Raw genomic sequence first — 18391 nt, forward strand, 5'->3', positions numbered from 1 at the left:
GTGACTTTATTCTTGATCATTGAGAAGGTCTTTAATAATTGCCATAATGAGCCCATTGTAAACATGTGCCCAGCTATTTCCAAATCAGGTCAAATTAACAAGTATTTATAAATCTATACCATTCCAGAACCTGTGCTCTCCATGAAGGGATATAAAAAAGTGGGAAAATAGTTCTTGATTTGGAGAACAGAAAAATTGAATTGACTAGGCAACAAACAAGTTACTATTGTGTGCAGAAAAGATCTATAATAAATAAATGTGAGAAAATCTGGGTGTGGGGGATAGTTTGGTTGTATTAGAAAAAATGGTATCCATGAGACACTGGCAACTATCTTCAGAGATTATTGAAATTTGACTATACAATAAAATAATTCCTGAATTGAGAGAGGGCTTCCTAGATATAGGAATGTAGGAATATACATTTAAAATATTACTATAAACTGCCCAAAGTGAATCCTTGAGAAAGGAAAAAAATAAGAAATGCTAATAGGTTGCCAAATCATAAATTTAACCTTGTAAGAATTTACTATGTAACTGAGGTCAAATGGTACCCTCTATGTCCTTGCTCATGATGTAATTTTGGACTTTAAAATGGAATTCTTCCTGAGATGACACTCTGTTACATAGAACTGAAAGCAAAAAAACGCCATCAGGCATTCTGTTTCTAAGCCTGAGGCTCATTACTTCTTCATCTCCAACTCACTTAGCCCAGATGGTTTTAGAATTTTTTCTTGCTTCCTAGATTGTAACAGAATTGATTTCATTAGCTGCCCATCCTGAATATCCCAGATAAATGGTGGAAATTTTCTCCTCTTAACCTCCCAAAGTTGTTTTCTTTTCCTCAGTTTCAATGATGGCATGTATCTGTTTATTATCACCCAAGGTCTCTACAATAAAAGTATCAACTAGAAGTTTCCTTCTGAATTATCGTCTCCTTACTCAGTCTTCAGTCAGTGGGGGCATTGTCTGATACCTCAGAAGAATCATTTGTTTTAGTTTCTGCAGATCCTATTGACTTTCTGAAGAATATTAAAATTGAAACAATACTCTGATAATTGTTTGGAGGAGGGCATCTGTGTTTGTGGATGATTTCTCTTGGATCCTCCTCACTGTGTTTTCCAAGATCTGCCAAAGTCCCTTCCTTTTTCAATCTCATTTCATTATTGAGACTTAGCCAGCTGGAAAGGCTTGGAGTACAGACCCAGTTATGAACACTAATCATCTTTGAAGCCCACTTAAAAAAAATCCAGGGAAGAATCCCCAGACAGGCTGCAGGGTAATGAAATTATTGAGACACACCAGCCCTCTAAGTCTTCTGATTAATTTGTAGAGAAGTGGTGACTGAAAAATTTGTAAGTGGCAACCATTATAGTAATGGTATGATGAGTCATTGAAGTCTATCTCTTAAATTAGTACCACATCTTCTAATCATACACATGCATTGGGCTTTTAGGTCATAAATATCTTCAATGTAATTTTAATTACTATGCAATTCTATTTTTCAGTATCCGTGTATTTGACCAGATTATTAAAATAGGTGACATCAATCTAATTGGATTGGATGAAGCAGAAATCGTCTCTACTTTTAAAAAAATGGACGATTCTCCTTTCCAGTAAGTAAATTTTCCCATATTTCTTTTAAGATGCAGAGATTGCTAGATCATTGTTTTTGATTTGGAAATTTCTTTAGCAATGTGTTCAAACAGAAAAATTGGGGAGAAAGAAAGCCTAATTAACATGTTTAAATAATTTCTCTTTTTGTCTTCTTTTGCTAGGAAATGACCCTCTTTTTTTCTGTTCAGCAGTTCACAAGATATTTTAGGACCCATTTGCACCTTCCTTTCTGAATACTCTATCACATCTCAAGCAAACCCTTGATTTTCATTTGCATTTATTTTTGGTTAATGAATTTTTATTTTCTTGGCAAATAATGATCCTTGAACCTGAGGAGGTTGTTTTGTTTTGTTTTGTTTTGTTTTTGTAAGAATGAAAGCTTAGCTGAATTTCCCCATTCTGCTCTTTGCATGGCTATGTCTTTATCCAAAGTACATAAATTAAATGTGGATATTTTGTACCTAGGATTGAAATTGGCCGCGAACCACCTGAAGTCAAGTCAGAACTTATCGAACTCCTTGAGTTGTCAGAGGAAAGGAAGAAATATTTTATGGATTCGCTCATAGTACAGGTATTATGTGAACCAAATAAAAAAATGCAGAAACGCAAAATTCTTTCTTTTTTATCATAACAATATTAAAATAAAAATTTTGTTCTTTAAAAAATTTCCTTTCCTACTCTTGAGTAACTTCATCTTAATTTATTACATACTTTTTTATTGTTGCTCTTTTATGCAATTTTATCAATGTCTCTGAGATTTACATTCTAATCTTCTCTGATGCACTCCAACCTTCACCACTGAATTATCATTTGTAGTATAGAGAAAGAATTAAGCAAAACTGAACAATAAATACAGCAACTGAATCTGATAGTTTTTGCTCCTTTCTGAACAAAGGAGATATATTTGTGTGTATGTGTATGTATATTTTTATATCTCTAGCTTTTGTCCCAGACTAAGATTTTCCATTACAATTAGTCAGAGGATGGCAATCTTTTAATGCTGCTTTAATTTACCTTAGTATTAAAGAGCCTTCTGTTTCTGCTTACTTTACATTATTTAATGTGGGGTTTTTTAATGTCTCATAGAATTCTTATTGTTAATTTCAAAAACTTAATAATATCTCATTATATAATATATCACAGCATTTGTTCAGGTCTTCCCAAATTAACAGACACTTTGTATTCAGACAAAGAATATGTGAGTGTATCCATATTCCCTTGATTTCCTGCCTTTGATGACTTTGGGTTTTCTCTTCTATTCTAGTTGCATTGATTTTTTTCATGTTAAATCTTTCTCAGTAGTGCAAATTTTCTATTTTTTCTTTTATAATGATCACTAACCCCCTCGTTTTTTACCATCAATATGCCTCACAAATATAGGTCTAAGAGGTCTTATTCCTGTTGTTTTTCTAATTTTGAATGCTATATGGATATTGGTTGATATTAAGGTTGTATATGCAACTTGAATTCATTATGGTAAATTATATACCCTTTTGTATTCAAACTTTCATTTGTATCACATGATTTCCAGTTTTTCTCAGGCCTTCCAGAATACAGAATCCTTCTTCTCTCATTTTTGTTTTTGGGTTTTTGAACCCCTGGATTGCTGAGTTAATTATCTTCTGGGACTTCCTTATGTAGAATATTTTATGAACTCTTAATTATTGTCAAGTAATCTTGAATAATTTTATTAATTTTGAAGGTTCAGTTTGAGGACCTGTTAATTTTAGACCTCTTTTATTATTCTTGTTTTTAACATTTCCACTAAGATTCCTTTTCACAACAATCTCTGACCAACAATGTTTTTTTTTTTTTTATGTCTTTCTGGATCCTATCTCTAAGGCTTTCCCCAAAATGCTGGTCTACAAATCTGTAAGCCCCTGGAGGTGAAGGAATGTTTTATCTTTATATCCCCAGGACAACACACGGGCTTGCACTTTTTAGATGCTTACGAAATTATGATTGAATAAGTTGCTCATGTTGTTATGCTGATGCATAAGCAGGCTCTTGCTTTTTATTCTGTGCTATTTAGCTAGATGTTTTGGCAAACTCTTTAAAATGTTTTACTATAATTTTGAAATGCCCATCCTTCCTCTAATAATGATAATGTCTTTGGAAGAAAGATCAAAGAATATATTTAATCTTTCAAAGTGTGTATATGGGTATATTGGTATATATTTCATTTTGCAAAAAGTATAAAAGTATTTACTACTGCCTCCTTAAAACCTCTTTCCTATCCAATTATGAAATCTTTAAACATTAGCACATTAGGAGAGTGGATTTTGTTTGTTTATTTTAAGCATGTTCTTGAGATTTCTTAGCTTTAGGCCTATATTGTAATTACACTTTCTAAACATTTTCTCCATTTAAAGGAAAAAATTGGAGATATCACTATTGTGAGAGGACAAGCAAGTATTTGTAGAAGTCCAAGAGTACCATGGTTCTGGATGGCCAGGTATATATATATATGTGTATATATATATATATAGGTATATATATATATAAGCTTTTATTGTGTATGTAAACCAGTAGTTTTTTTAGACAAAACTTAGTGAAAGATTAATAATAAAATAACTATATGGTTTTGCCTCTAAATTCCATTTACTGGGAAGATTTCCAAATTGGATACTCAATTTAAAAAATGTTTATATTCAGTGCGTTTTTTGGATAATATTTTCCTGATGAGGAATGGCCTCATCATTTCTGGCTTATAAATATATAGAATGAAATAATATAATGCATTAAAATAAGTAAATATCAGGAATAGAAGAAATCTGGAGACATCTTGATAAACTTTGATGTAAAGCAAATAGAACAGATAAAAACAAAAACAAAAAGAATGTTTTTTTAAACTTTACCTTCTGTCCTATAATTGAAGCTAAGTGTCAGTTCCAAAGCATAAGAGCAGTAAGAGCTAGGCATTGGGGTCAAATGACCAGGCCAGGGTCACATAGCAAAGAAGTACCTGAGGACAGATTTGAGTACAGGACCTCCCATCTCCAGGATCTCTCTATCTACTCATCCAATTAGCTGTTCATGAGAATATATTTTTTGTGAATTAAGACAAAAAAGGTCTAGAGAGAGCAATGGATAAGCAAAAAATGTTAGGCAGAAGAATAGATTTAAAAATGTTATTTTAGAGTGTTTCACTGACTCCCTATTATGTAAATTCATGTGCAAAATAAATAGCATAAAAAGGCTAGAGTCTCCTAAGCATGATGATTGTTCCTTAGGTTACTAAAAGTGTGGAATCAAGCATGAAACTCCCTAGGTTTCTTCAAATGCACAATATATTTTAGACTCTTCATACATCTAGTGATAATGTCCAATTCTGATTGTATCTCTCCAGAACTTCTTAAATATTGACACCGTTTTAGTGAAAAATTCAGAGTTTTTTGCACTCATTGCTTTCTAGAATTATTGAACATATAGAAGGATGAATTTTTTCAAATAACTATGGTCACTCCAAGATAGATGCAAAGTTAAGACAGTGAAGTTTCCTGGAGTCACAACTTATTGTCATATTGTTGTTCAGTTGTATAATTCTTCCTAGGACATTCTTCGGAGTTTTCTTGGCAAAAATACTAGAGTGGTTTGCTATTTCCTTCTTTAGCTCATTTAACAGGTGAGGAAACTGAGGCAAACATGATTAAGTGACTTGCCTAGTGTTACACAGTTAATAAGTATTTGATTTGATGACTGAATTTTAATTTTTTAAAAGATGAGACTTTCCTTACTCTAGGCTTGACACATCCAGTGTGCCACCTACCTATCCTTGCTGCCACTAATATTCACATTTTGAGTTAGATTACCTAGAGAAAACAGTAAAATATAACTCAGCTGTGTGCCTGTGATATTAAATAGGGATAGGAATTTCCCAAAGAAGTATAACAGTGACAAAGGATTGTAAAGTTTAAAATTAGTGGTTGGACGATGATTATATGAAATTATGTGATTGCCAGGACGTATTCCAAGTTGAGTCAGAATTTATTTACAAATAGAGAGGAAACAATAAAGAAGAGAAATGTAAGGGGGATGGAGAAGTTATCTATACTATCAATCTAAATGCTTTTCTCTGGTTCTGCTTAATCCAGAAAGAGATTAATTAGCTCTTAACCAGGAACCTTGCAGCCTCCTCCAAGATGGAAGTTAGTCTCTCCAAAATCTAGGAGAGGGATCAGCCTTTTACTCACCCAAGGGAATAATCCAAAGTCAGAGTCCAATTAGAAGTGTAGTTCCAAACCCATGATCCAAGCAAGTCTCCAGCAAAGCTCCCTTGAAGACTATCTAAGACTATCTCCAGAAGACAATCTCTTCAGACTATCTTCTCAAAGACAATCAATCTGCCCTAAAGAAGTTCAGGGTTTGCTTTTAATGGTGACTTCTTGTCCCCTCCCCTCTTCTCAGGGGTCAGTCACAGTTTCCTAATTGTCTACCACTGCCCATGAGGCAGTTTGGGTAGGATCAACTTTTCACCTTCTGAAGGTTAAATTCTCATCAAAAAGATTCACAGATTCCTGGCTGACTGAGGTGTGAATTCTCTAAGCACCTTGCTAGATTCTCATCTACTACTAAGTATGGTGTTTAATCTTTTGTTGGTTCAATTTAAAAGGAGACAAAGGAGAGTTAATCCTCTTTTTCCGTCTAGTGAGGGTACTAAATAGGGGTACTTAATAGTGTTAACTCAGGATAGACAGTAAAGAATTCCCTTTTCACAGGATACTGGGGTTCAGAGGATTGGGATGATGCTGTGTCCTCTCCCATTCCATTAAGGACTTTCCTGTTTTCGACCTAAGCATGTAATGACTACTTTAGTCTTGGGAAGACCAGACCTCTTGAAGGAAAGATCCGGCATTTATCTCAGTCTTTGCTTCTTTTTGCCTCTACCCAGTAGCTGCAAGGAAAATTTTGAACAGAAAAATTTGGACAAATAAGGAAGTGCAAAAGTACTTGATCTACTCTGTGAGACAGCTATGTATTTCCTCTTCATAAAACATAGGCTTAATAAACACAGGGTCTGAATTCAACTCAGGCTCTCTGAACCTCTGAAATTCATAATGTCGATTTTATGTAGAACACAATAACCTCAAGACTGATGTTGGATCATTTATGTAGGACAGGCAGTTAGAGGTTCAAGGTTGCTGAATTGAGCACTAAAGATCTTGTGTCCACATGGAAAAAGCTGCCAGACTCTTAGAGTGGGGAGGACAGCCCATCCTCCTTCTTTCAGGAGAGAATTATTTGCCACATGCCCTAGAGTCATGATGGTAAACCTCTGGCACATGTGCCAAAAATGGCACAGAGAGACCTCTCTGTGGACTCACATATACCTTCCATGGCAGAGTTAATTACTAGAAAGGTAGAAGAACTTGGGGTAGGGGGACTGCTCCCTTCCCCCCTCTCCACTGTGCATTCTTAACCCTCAGTACTCACTCCCTTTCCTGAGTGGAGTGCTCAGGCTACTCTCCTCTCTTTCTCCCTCCCCTGTCTGAGTAAGGGCAGAGGACACTTGGTTGATGGGTGGCATGGTCTCTAAAAGGATCTAAAAGGTTTGCCATCACTATCCTAGAGCCTTTTTGGTGAACCTATAGCAGGTGTGCTGGAGGGGCTGCTCCCTTCCCCTCTCCATGTGCACAAGGACAATTCTTATATCACCTGCCCCTCAGCCTAGCAGTCAAATGGGAACATTTCCTCCCTCCCCTGTCTGGAGTAAAGTCAGGTGTTCTTACATGCATCATGAGGGTTTCAGTTTGGTCACTTGCTCTCTAAAAGTTTTGCCATCACTGCCCTGGAAAATCAAAGGAGGAGATGCGATAACACCCCACATACACATACCTCCTCCTGTCACAGGGCTGGGACAGCTCTGAGCATGTTCCATCTCCATTATCATGACATTTATATGAGAAGACAGGCAGATAGACAGGCAGACATAGTGCATAATTCATTATTCACATTTGTTCTAAATGCAAGTTTAGGCCTTTCTTGAACCTCTAATATGAGAAAAATCACAATTCAAGAGAGCTGTGATTACTTCTGTTACAATGATTGGGAGAATCATGTGGCATAATTTTGGAGTTGTGTGTTTTTATTTTATCTTTAGAGCTCATTAAATAATATTTGAGTAAGTAGAGATATAGGATAGATGTATAATTTCATTGAAATAGGGAATACTCATGTGTATAGTTAGAAAATCTTGAAACCCTACTACATTACCCAGAATACTTTTCCCTTTGTGCACATTTGAGTCAATTCACATAACTGTTTATAAGTTCTGTAGCTCCTCCCAATCGCTCTCTTCTTTCATGACTGGTCCTGGGTATCAGTAGTTCTTTTAGTTATTAATTAATAAAACTTTTAAAATAAAAGTTATAGAATATTAATTTTAATCTTTACATTTTGGTTTACCACAAAGAGAATTCTCAATAATTTTTTAAGATAGAATACATAAATTTTTTCAAGCATGCTTTTCTGCCTGCCCACCTGCTTTCCCCACCATCTGCTTGAACCAGCTCTCCTCCCACTACTGCTGCTGCCAGCAAACACCAGAGCTTGGGAGTGGTTTCTCCTCCCCCTGCATGCTCTTGGGAAGAGTGCTCAGCTGCAGTCTCCCACTGCTATTTCTGATTCAAGTGTCTGCACAGAGGGTGAGATTCCCCAATTTTTGGCCAGTCTTTTCCCCACTCCAGGTGGGTTTTTGAGCCTGTGCTAGCCATTTTTCAGTGAGGAAAAGTGACACCATGCTATTCAGCCCCACCCCCTTCTAGTTTATAAACTGAATTTCTTAAACTGACCCTTGGCACCGGGCTTGCAACTCAGGATTTTTTTCACAGGAAGGGGGACCACTCTGCTGGTTTGTTTTTTATTTTTTTTGAGTGCACATTAACCCAAATCAATGGGCTTTAGATTTTATTTTTCTCCCTCCTACCCAAAACATTGAGGACTAATCTTTCTTTCATATGAAAATATGCTATTGCTCTCCCTTGAAATTTTGCCCTTCTTTGAGTTTTCTCTTTAAATAAAATCCATTCAGTCTTCCCTTCATTTTTTTTTTTTTTTGGAGGAAAAATGCTTTTACAAAGCATGCTAGGAACTCTCACAGAACAGTTTGAATTGCTTGACCTCTAACTAGTGCATACTAGTTCTTTTTTTTTTTTTACTAGCAGTTTGTATTTACACTGCATATTTCCCATTTTGTTTGCTTCTCAAGAATATGCAGCAGGCTAGACTGCTTAAATTAGAGACCAAACTGAAATATTCTGACAAAGTGTTATGGGGTTCAGCTGTGTACCCCTGGGGTTCAGGAAGGATACCTTTGGCAAGAACGCAAGACTCCAATACTTAGCTTAAAAACAAAAAGAGAAATTTATTAGTTTAGGAGGTAATGTTGAGAATGGCCAGGAGGATAGCAAGGTGGAGCAGCAAGATGGGGAGCAGTTCCTTGGGAGGACAGCATGAATAGAAAGGCTGCTCCCCATGAGGACAGCATGGATGGAAAAGCTGTCTCCCCAGACGACATCAGTTCTGGGGATTTTATACTCTTTACAACAGATGCTATGTCATGGTGTGGACATGACTTAGAGTGTTAATAATCACTCAGGCATTTGGTGGGGTCAATGAGGTGGTCATCTGACTTGGGTCTGCCTGGAGGCATAAAGATTCCTTAACAAACAGATATCTTGAGATGTATCCTGATAGGATCTAGGTGTAGCCTGGAGGTGCGTCTCTCTGTCCATAATAGTTTGCCTGAGTTTCTGGGGGTATAGTGCCCATGTCAAAAGTTTTGATATTCTTAAATATTCTCAAAACACAGAGTAGAGATTCCTGCCCATTGCTTCTATCAGAAATTTCAGAGTTCTGACAAATGAAGTGCAAATAGTTAATAAATAGTGGGGAGGGGAATGAACATTAAAAGAGATCTGGAAGTTTATTGTTTCCTAACTACTTTTAATTTATTACCCTCCATAAGAGTAAAAGAAGTCTATTGGAATTGGAGAAAAGGATTTTTGACGTCCCTTCCTATGTCTTTGTTATGCTTATTTTATTTGCTGATTGCTTGTGATAAGAGTTAATTTTTTTAAGGTTCATATGTTAATCTAATCAATATCTTTCTGATATACTGAATCATTTCAAGCTAATGTTTTTGCCTATTAGATATATTCTATTACATTGATTTTTGTATTTGTACCTTTCCCCTCTGACTGTACTGAAGAATATCATTATGAAAGCCCATATACACCTTTTTCTGTGGCAAAATCATAACTCATTAGGAGGTGTTTGCTGCATTTGTCACATAGATATTGATGGATGGACTTCATCAAAACTGGTTACAACTTGTATACTACATTTAGAGAATTTAATGAGCTAAGAATTTCAATTGCAATTTTAAGAGGTTTTCAGAAATTACTTTAGATATCTAGGAGACTTCTGGAATGGTATTTAAAATATATATGTATACATTATATATTTTTTTTAAATGTTGAACTAAAAGGTAGAGAACCAAATAGATGTTCCTACCTAAAGTATAAAGCAGGAAGCCAAAAAGAACTTCTGTACATGCATAATAAATTATAATCTGCAGTTTAATCTAATTCTACCAGAAATATAGAGATTTCTTGGTGATGTTCATTTGTATTTGTATTGTAATTTGTAGCATTGCTCATTTTATATCCTCTAAAATTGTGATTGATCATTAAATAATTAGAGTTTACTCTGGAATTGTGTCTGATTATCAGAGTTCTTAAATCTTTCAGATTTGTATTTCTTCATGGTGTGAATATGAAAAAACCCTCATGATAGTGTCAAATTTCTTCATGCAAATATGATAATTTTTTTTTCTGGTTCATAATAGTTTGGCTCTGTTCTCTTTGTATCAGTTCATAGAAATCTGGCCAGGTTACTCTAGTTCCATTCTGGAAATTATTTCTTTTTGTGCATAATTTGTTCAGCCATTTCCCAGTAAAAACAAAACAAAACAAAACATCCTATTAGTCCCCAGTTCCTTGCCTCTGCAGAATAAGAAAAGAAGTCTCCAATAATTGTTTTGGTACCTTTGGGTCCTACCTTTTCATTTGCATTTTTTAATGTCTTTGGGATATTGGTCAAAGTTTAATGACATTTTAATGAGGCCTAGGACCAAATTACTTTCTTGAATATCTAGAACAACCTAAAGTTCCACGACCATGAATACTCTTGTTTCTCATACCCCAATAATTGTCATTTTAGTTGTAATCATCTTTGTCAATCTGATATGAAGTAAAAGCTTAGAACTGCTTAAATTTACATTTCTCGAGTTACTAGTGATTTTGGACCATTTAGGATTGATTACCCCCTTGAAAAAAGTGCATTTGTTTCCATAGCCTTTGACTTTTTTTGATTGTCATTTAATTGGAAGATGCCTCATGGTTTAAGTTTTACATTTGATCAGTGTAGTAAATGGAAAGTCAGAAAGGCTAAGTGATTTGCCCAAGTTAATACAACTAATTAGTGGAAACTTACAACTAGGTTCCAGAACTAGAACTTGAGTCTAAATCTCTTTAATTCCAAGATAGTTTGATTTCCAGTTGTATGAAACTGCTACCTTTTTGTCCACAGTGACCTGAAATTTGTTATTGGGGTACTGAAAATATTAATAGAAGAAGATCAGGGATGTAGAAAAGACTTCCAAGCTATCTTTGAGCAGGTAAGACAGCACAGTTCCTCCCCATTAATCAAGTTTTATTGAATGTTAGTTGTGTTCACAGTGATAAAAGTGGTGGAAAGCAAAGCAGTCAGTGAGAATGGTGCCCATAATAATGCATGAAATAAATGCTTCCTATTTCATTCATCCATTCTTTTGATCAGTCCAAACAAAACTTTTCAATCTTACTAAAACTCTTCTTGGCCTAAGAGGACTGCTTTATGAAAGGTGAATTGACCAAAACTCCCATATCACTACTCTCTGCCTAGTTCTACTTATGACTCTTTAGAAAATCCAGTATGGAAATCATTTGGGAACCCCAGCCTACTACTACTACTAATCCATGAATTGTGTCTACTTGATCAAGAGAAAGGATCATTGGCTGGGGTATCCTTCTTCCTTGCTTCCCTTACTCCCTTGCAGCTAATAACTACTCTTAGGTCTTAAGATGTGAATCAGTAACTTTCTTCCTTCTGAAGTGAAGAAGGCCCACCAGGCTTTTTTATTATTATTTTCTCTGTGAATATGCCTCTGAAGTCTGCTAGAAATCTATTTCTTTACAATCTATTTCCCCTACTTTTATGCTATCATTGTAACTACTAATTGAAGTACCTCTGGATGTGTGCAAAATGCTGCTAAGCGCTGGAGACATAAAGAGAAAAAATGAAACATTTCCTGATCTTGAGACACTCTTACTCGATACTCTAAGTGGAAAGTACATTTAAAATAAGGTTCAGCTGAAGCACAAGATGGAATGCTTCAGAAGTCCTGGGGTCTCAGTGGTAGAATGGATGGAATGGATAGCAAGCGCCATTTGGCAATGATTTCACAAAGATTAGTTAGACTGGTTCTGCCATCTATCACATCAGTAAATTCTTTTTGTATTTAAGGATTAAACCCAGTGTCTCGGTCACATATTATCAAGGCTTTCCTGTTTTTATTGGATAAAGTCTAAACCCAGTACCTTCCATACTCTGACACCAGAGGGTTCCATACTTAATTCCCAGAGTACCATGACATAAATTTTTTATTATATATATATGCATATATCTATATCTATATCTTTGTAGTCATATAAATCTTATATACCCAGAGCTTAGCTGAGGACCAGAAGACCAGACATGGAAGAAGCTCTTAGTAGTGAATATCATTTTTCCTTTTTTCTATACACATGTAAATCTGTGTGTCAGTATATACATATATATGCACATAAATGCATGCACACATTTATTTATATATGTGTATGTGTGTATGTGTCAATATCTATACCTCTATCTAAGGCCAGGTTACTTACTCATCAGACCTGCCCTAACATTCTTCTAGTTTGCAAAAGGGCTTGTCACTGTAATTTCTTAGCTATTATGGTATTTCCACTGACTTTGTTTTTGAACATCTCTTGGAGTCCATTTTACTAAATTACAATCCTCCTAGAAGCAGAAACTGTCTTTCCCCCTGTATATACAGAACTATGCAGGAAGAGAAGCTTCATTTTGTAGTGTTAGGAAGTGATATGTATTGAAGTGGTCCCCCTGATGTCCATCCTGGATGTCTGAAGCTCACCAGGTCAGTAACATCTTACTGCTTTTGGCAGCTTCCTGCACCTAAATGGCAGTGAAGGTGTCACCTTGCCTTGAAAAACACAATTCTTAGCTGGGAGAGCTTTTAAGCTTTGGATTCTATCCCTAACCTCATTCCTATCTACATGCCTATCTCTTTCCCTCTTCCCATTCCCATCCATGTCCCCATCTCAGTTCCCAAACCTATCCCTGTCTCTAATCTCATGTAAATCTCTCGTCCTATCCTGATTAGTTTTACTCAATAGCTACTAATCATGGAATTTGTGCATATGTTTTTGAATGTAATAGATCTTAAGGGGTCATTTGAGAATAAAGAGGTCAGATAAGTGGCTAGCAGGAATAAATGAGATGGTTGTGACTGTTGGAGAGGAAAGGGATTGAATAAGGTGTAATTAATAGATTTATTTTGGTTAATTTGGTAAATTTCAGGCTAACATTTTTCAAGACAATTATAAAGACATGAACACATACAATGTGAATATGGAACAGAAACCTGATGAATCAGATAAAGAAGGCACATTTTTACCATTGGCCCCAGAAGAAGAATTTTTACTAGGACAATTTAAAATAAAGCCTAAAGAGATAAAAAATGAAGATTTATCACCAGAGCAATTATTAGCCCAAGGGGATTTCAATTCAGGTAAGACATATATCCTTGCTCAAAACATTTGACCCTAAAGTTTTCTGATAGAAAAGAGAAATTTGGAACAAATGTTTCCATCACTCACCGAATATCTGGTCTCTATTTCTTTTCCCTTCATATCTCTAATAATGAGAATGTTAGCTGCTTTATAAGGCTTTCTCAACTATTGGTGATCCCTCTCTTGGTGATTGAACTATAAGGGACATTGGAAATATTCTACTATAACATTTTAATTGCTATAGAAATCTATCCTATATGTAAGTCAGAATGTCATTTAGATTCTGCCTCAAAATATGCAGTGATAAGAAACTCATTTTCTCAACATCTAGGCCACACTATTGCTAAATTACTTAAGCTTTTAGAAAATATTTCAGTACAATGTTTTTCCTAAGGCTTTTTTTTATAATTTAGTCCTTTTCCCTTCTTTTGAAATAATACAGAAAAAGATCTTGTTCCTCTTTCCCGATTACTATCCATTTGACCTATAAAATCAACTTATTTTCCACCTAAGTCATGATCATGTTTAGCCTGAAAACAATCTTTATATGATTTCTTATTACATCCTTGGGACATGGTTTTGTTTAGAGTCTATTATCCATCCTACTTTAATGACATCCATTTTAGTTTATCAACATTCTGTTGGTCTCATTGCAACAAAATCTTTTTTTAATTCAATTACTTATAGGAATATTTTTGGCCATTTCTTTTGACATTTTAAAATTCAGATACCCCCATCTCCCTTTCCCTACCTGAGGGGGTGAAGAATCTGATATAGGTTATACTCATACTATCATGTAATACATATTTCCATATTGTTCCCATCATGATAAAGACACATAACACACATATTCACTAGAAATCTCATAAAGATTTATAATATAACTTATAATTTATAATATAACTATTATAGTAGAAGATGTCAAGTTTTGATCTACACTCAGATTTTTTTTTGTAGCTTCCTTGACCATTGATAGTATGTTCTTCATGTGTTACCTTGGAAGCTTTATGATAATGGTTTAGTCCTTCACAGTTGATCATTGTATAATATTTCTGTTATAGTCTCTAGTTATGGTGGTTCTGCTCACTTTTTCTGAATTCATCCTGTTCATTGTTGCTTATGGCATAATAGTAATCCATTACAACCATATTCCACAGCTTGATCATTCAACCACTAAATAATGGACAACCCCGCAGTTTCCAATTCTTTACCACTATAAAAAGAGCTGATAATATTTTGGCACAGTTAATTCCTTTTATTCTATCTTTGATCCATTTGGGATCCTGAACCTTTAGTGAGATTGTTGTATAGACCTTTGGGTATTGTTTCATATAAGTCTCTAGAATGGTTGTATCGATTCACACTATCACCAATGAAGTTTATTAGTGTTCCAATTTTCCCACTTCCCCTTCAACATTTATCATTTTCCATTTTGGTCGTGTTAGCTAATCTGAAGTGGGTGAGATCATTTTTCAGAGTTGGCTTAATTTTCATTTCTTTCATCAATAGTGATTTGATATTTTTTAAAATATGACTATGTATAGTTTTAATTTCTTCTGAGAAATGCCTATTCAAATCCTTTGACCATTTCTCAATTGAGGAATGTTGTGTATTATAAATTTGACTCAGTTCTCTTTATATTTAAGAAATGAGACTTTTGTCAAATACTTACTATAAATTTTTCCTCAGAATTTTTTTCATTTCTAATCTTAAGTACATTTGTTTTATTTGTGCAAAACCTTTTTAATTTAATGAAATCAAAATTCCCTTTTAATCAAGTATGCCGATGGTTTATTTATTTTATTTTTTCATAAAACAAACTATTTGTCTTATTTTATTAGTTCTATGGTTTTCTTACTTTCAATCCATTCATCCCTTGCTTGATTTTCATGATTTCCAATTTGCTGTTTAATTGAGGATTTTTAAATTTGTCCTTTTCTAGGATTTTTAGTTGTATCACCAATTCGCTTATGACCTGCTTTTTCTCTTCTTTAACTGATATAAGCAATAAGAGATGTGAATTTTCCTCTAAGTACTGCTCTGGCTACATCCTATAAATTTTGATATGTTGTCTCCTTATAATCATTGTCTTTAATGAAATTATTGATTGTTTCTATGATTCATTCTTTGACCCATTTATTCTTTAGGCAAAAATTTGTTTATATCTATCATCTATGTATATGCCATATACATATAAATTTATTTATTGGCAAATAGAGAAGGCTTCCTATTTCAGCTATAAATATCACTTGTATAAATGGTTCATTAGAAAACACCTTTTTCCTGGGTACCATCAATTACTTGCATTCCTTTTGCATTGTGAAACTGTGAACATTTGGAGTATCACTGTCATTGCTAACAGAAGGAAATCTGGTTCAGCCTTATGAATCTGAGATCTGGAAGAATGAATACTGGTGAATTGAGCAACAGTTGGAAAATGAATGCTGTACTTCAGGGGCTGACTTTTTTTTGGCTGCCAAGTACCATTAATATGATTGTTGTTCAGAGAATATTAGAACCTCTGGTGTGAGGGCTTGCTGAACACTTTTCAGGGCTGCTCATCTGCCTTTGGTGTCTACTTGTCACCCAGCTCTCACCTGTGGTTCCAAGAAGCTGTAGCATGTGGAGCAGCCTGTTAAAACTGAACAGATTGGTTAAGTTAGGTTGATATCTACTCCAGGCTTGTGAAGACCTCCTCCTGGAATAGGTGGATGAGAAAATTTGCTTCAGTAGCCGTGAATGTAGCTGAAGTAAGCACTGTGGAGTGTGTAGAGTTTGGTTGGACATCTAAGACACTAAAGTCATTTAGGTTCAGTGTCAATCATCTAGGTTCAGTGTCAGTCATGCAGACTTTAGTCTTGCCACAGGATTTAGATGACTCTGGAAGAAAGAGTGAGGCTGACAATTTTGTGCAACTCACTTAAATCCAATTCATACACAAGTTAAAATATTACTCTGTGATGTCACTGGTACTTTTCAAACATAAGGATCACCACCACCACTGCCAACTGATTAATCAACATTTTTGACTGTCTCATCCTTTTAAGTCTTCTTAAATCCAGCTTTTTTTGTTTTTAACTGCCCTTGCAGCGGGACTAGTATTTACTTGTTAGATATCCTAGATCATCAGTCTTAGAAGGAACCTCAAAGACCACCCACTTTAATCCCTTCATTTTGTAGGTGAGAAAAATGAGGCTCAGAGAAGATATTCAGATAGTTACCTTCCCAGCTGTAACTTCATGGCTTCTGGCTCTAAAATGAAGAACATAGGTAAGTTCTTCACTTTATAAGTTGTCTAAGCCTTGGTCAGCAATAGGTACCAATTAAAGATTGCTATTTTCCCTTGCTAATCCTAGTAAAATATTTGTGTACTGTTGTACTCATTGAATTATTTATTTTTCTTAGAGACCCCAATAAAAAAAGAAAAAGAAGAAGATGAAATAGTAGTGGAGGAAGAGATTATTAGCACTGGAAAACCTACAGAGGGGAAGGCTAAAAAGAGATTTTCCTGGTTCCGGTAAGAGATGTACCTTTTATATATGGATAACAATATTCTTAATAAACAAAACATTTTATTTCTCCTGGAATTTACCTCTTTGGCTACTGTTTGCTATGTTTTTTGCCCCTTTCTACAAAAGAAATTCATTATTTATATGAATTTTCTCAGTTGTTCACATCTTCCTCAAAAGGGTGCTGGCATAGAGTAAAGGTGTCAAATTCACAGTTTATGGATGTGACCCAGAGAGATCCATTTCTTTTTGAGTCTGATAATAACAACTTAGTGGGAAAAGTATAGGACATGGAATCTGAGTTATCTGCATTCAGACTGGAGTTTTATCACCTAGTCATGTGATCAAATACAAGTATTTTCTGATCAATAGGTTACAGAATTCCCATCTATAAAATATTACAAGTTGACTTCTAGCGTTACTTCAGATCTAAATCAGTGACCCCATCACTCCTTACAAGACAAATCATGTATTAGTTGTGTTTAATGTGGAGGAAGAAGAAGTAGAGAAATGATATTGTGCCATATGCACACATATTTAACTTAACTGGCTTCCATATCTAGTTTTATATTTTTACCGATAGCGCCAAATTTGATCTTGCCCCTTCTCTAATACCTGTGCTGACATAGCACGTATCCTACAAAAAGTGTAACTCCAAACTCTTTTAACATGTAGCTTTGTCTTTTTTTCAGAATTGAAATTCATGAAATTTTTATAGTGTGCATCTATTTAAGATCTTTTTTGTGTCATAGTAGAATGTATTTTGTGTTTTAATAATTATTTCCCTTTCAAATGTTGTATGATTCTAGCAATATCAAAGAACGCAAGCTGTGGAACTTCTTTCATTTTAAAAAACATGACAAACAAGTAAAGAATGTGCACAAGTGGGAAGAAATTGATCAAGAGGTAAATTTTCATTATGTTAAATTTATCAAAGATTTAAGTTTGTTTCCCCATTTAAATTACTAGAGAGTGAGCTTTCTCTTGAATTAGAAAACTATAATTTACCTTGGATTGAGGAGTTAACATTCTGTCATAATTATTAATCAGTATGCATAGGAATAAAATTACCTGAGTAAGGAGCAAAAGTACCATAGCGGCAACTGTTTGGCCTTGAAGTCTCTTTTTTGTTCCCAGAGATCATTCAAGAACCTCTCTCAAGAAAAGGGAATGATTAAGAAGTCTTAAAACATTTCAATTGTCTGTATTTGGATGTTTTAAGGACAAAGGATAATTGATTCAACTTTTGGCCTCAGAATATTGTTGGCTGAAAATTTTCTAAAATGATGGCACAGAGTATTGAAATACACTTAACCTAGAGAAAAGTGCAAGTTGAATTGTTATGGGCTGTTGCAGGTAGGAAGTGATAACATA

At 34.8% G+C, this 18391-nt stretch overlaps 1 protein-coding gene across 1 annotated transcript in view; it reads left to right on the forward strand.

The window, feature by feature from the left end:
• The window catches only part of LOC130453618 (uncharacterized), a 35575-nt gene that overhangs the window by 2200 nt on the left and 14984 nt on the right, over positions 1-18391 (forward strand). Inside the window, exons 2-9 of the mRNA XM_056793266.1 lie at positions 1506-1613; positions 2080-2185; positions 3987-4069; positions 11206-11293; positions 13297-13507; positions 16689-16778; positions 16914-17025; positions 17827-17923. Of these exons, the coding sequence (XP_056649244.1) occupies positions 1594-1613; positions 2080-2185; positions 3987-4069; positions 11206-11293; positions 13297-13507; positions 16689-16778; positions 16914-17025; positions 17827-17923 (807 nt within the window). The 5' untranslated portion in view covers positions 1506-1593. The remainder of the gene's footprint in view (positions 1-1505; positions 1614-2079; positions 2186-3986; positions 4070-11205; positions 11294-13296; positions 13508-16688; positions 16779-16913; positions 17026-17826; positions 17924-18391) is intronic.

This window comes from Monodelphis domestica, chromosome 4, assembly GCF_027887165.1.
Source record: "Monodelphis domestica isolate mMonDom1 chromosome 4, mMonDom1.pri, whole genome shotgun sequence".
Lineage (NCBI taxonomy): Eukaryota > Metazoa > Chordata > Mammalia > Didelphimorphia > Didelphidae > Monodelphis > Monodelphis domestica.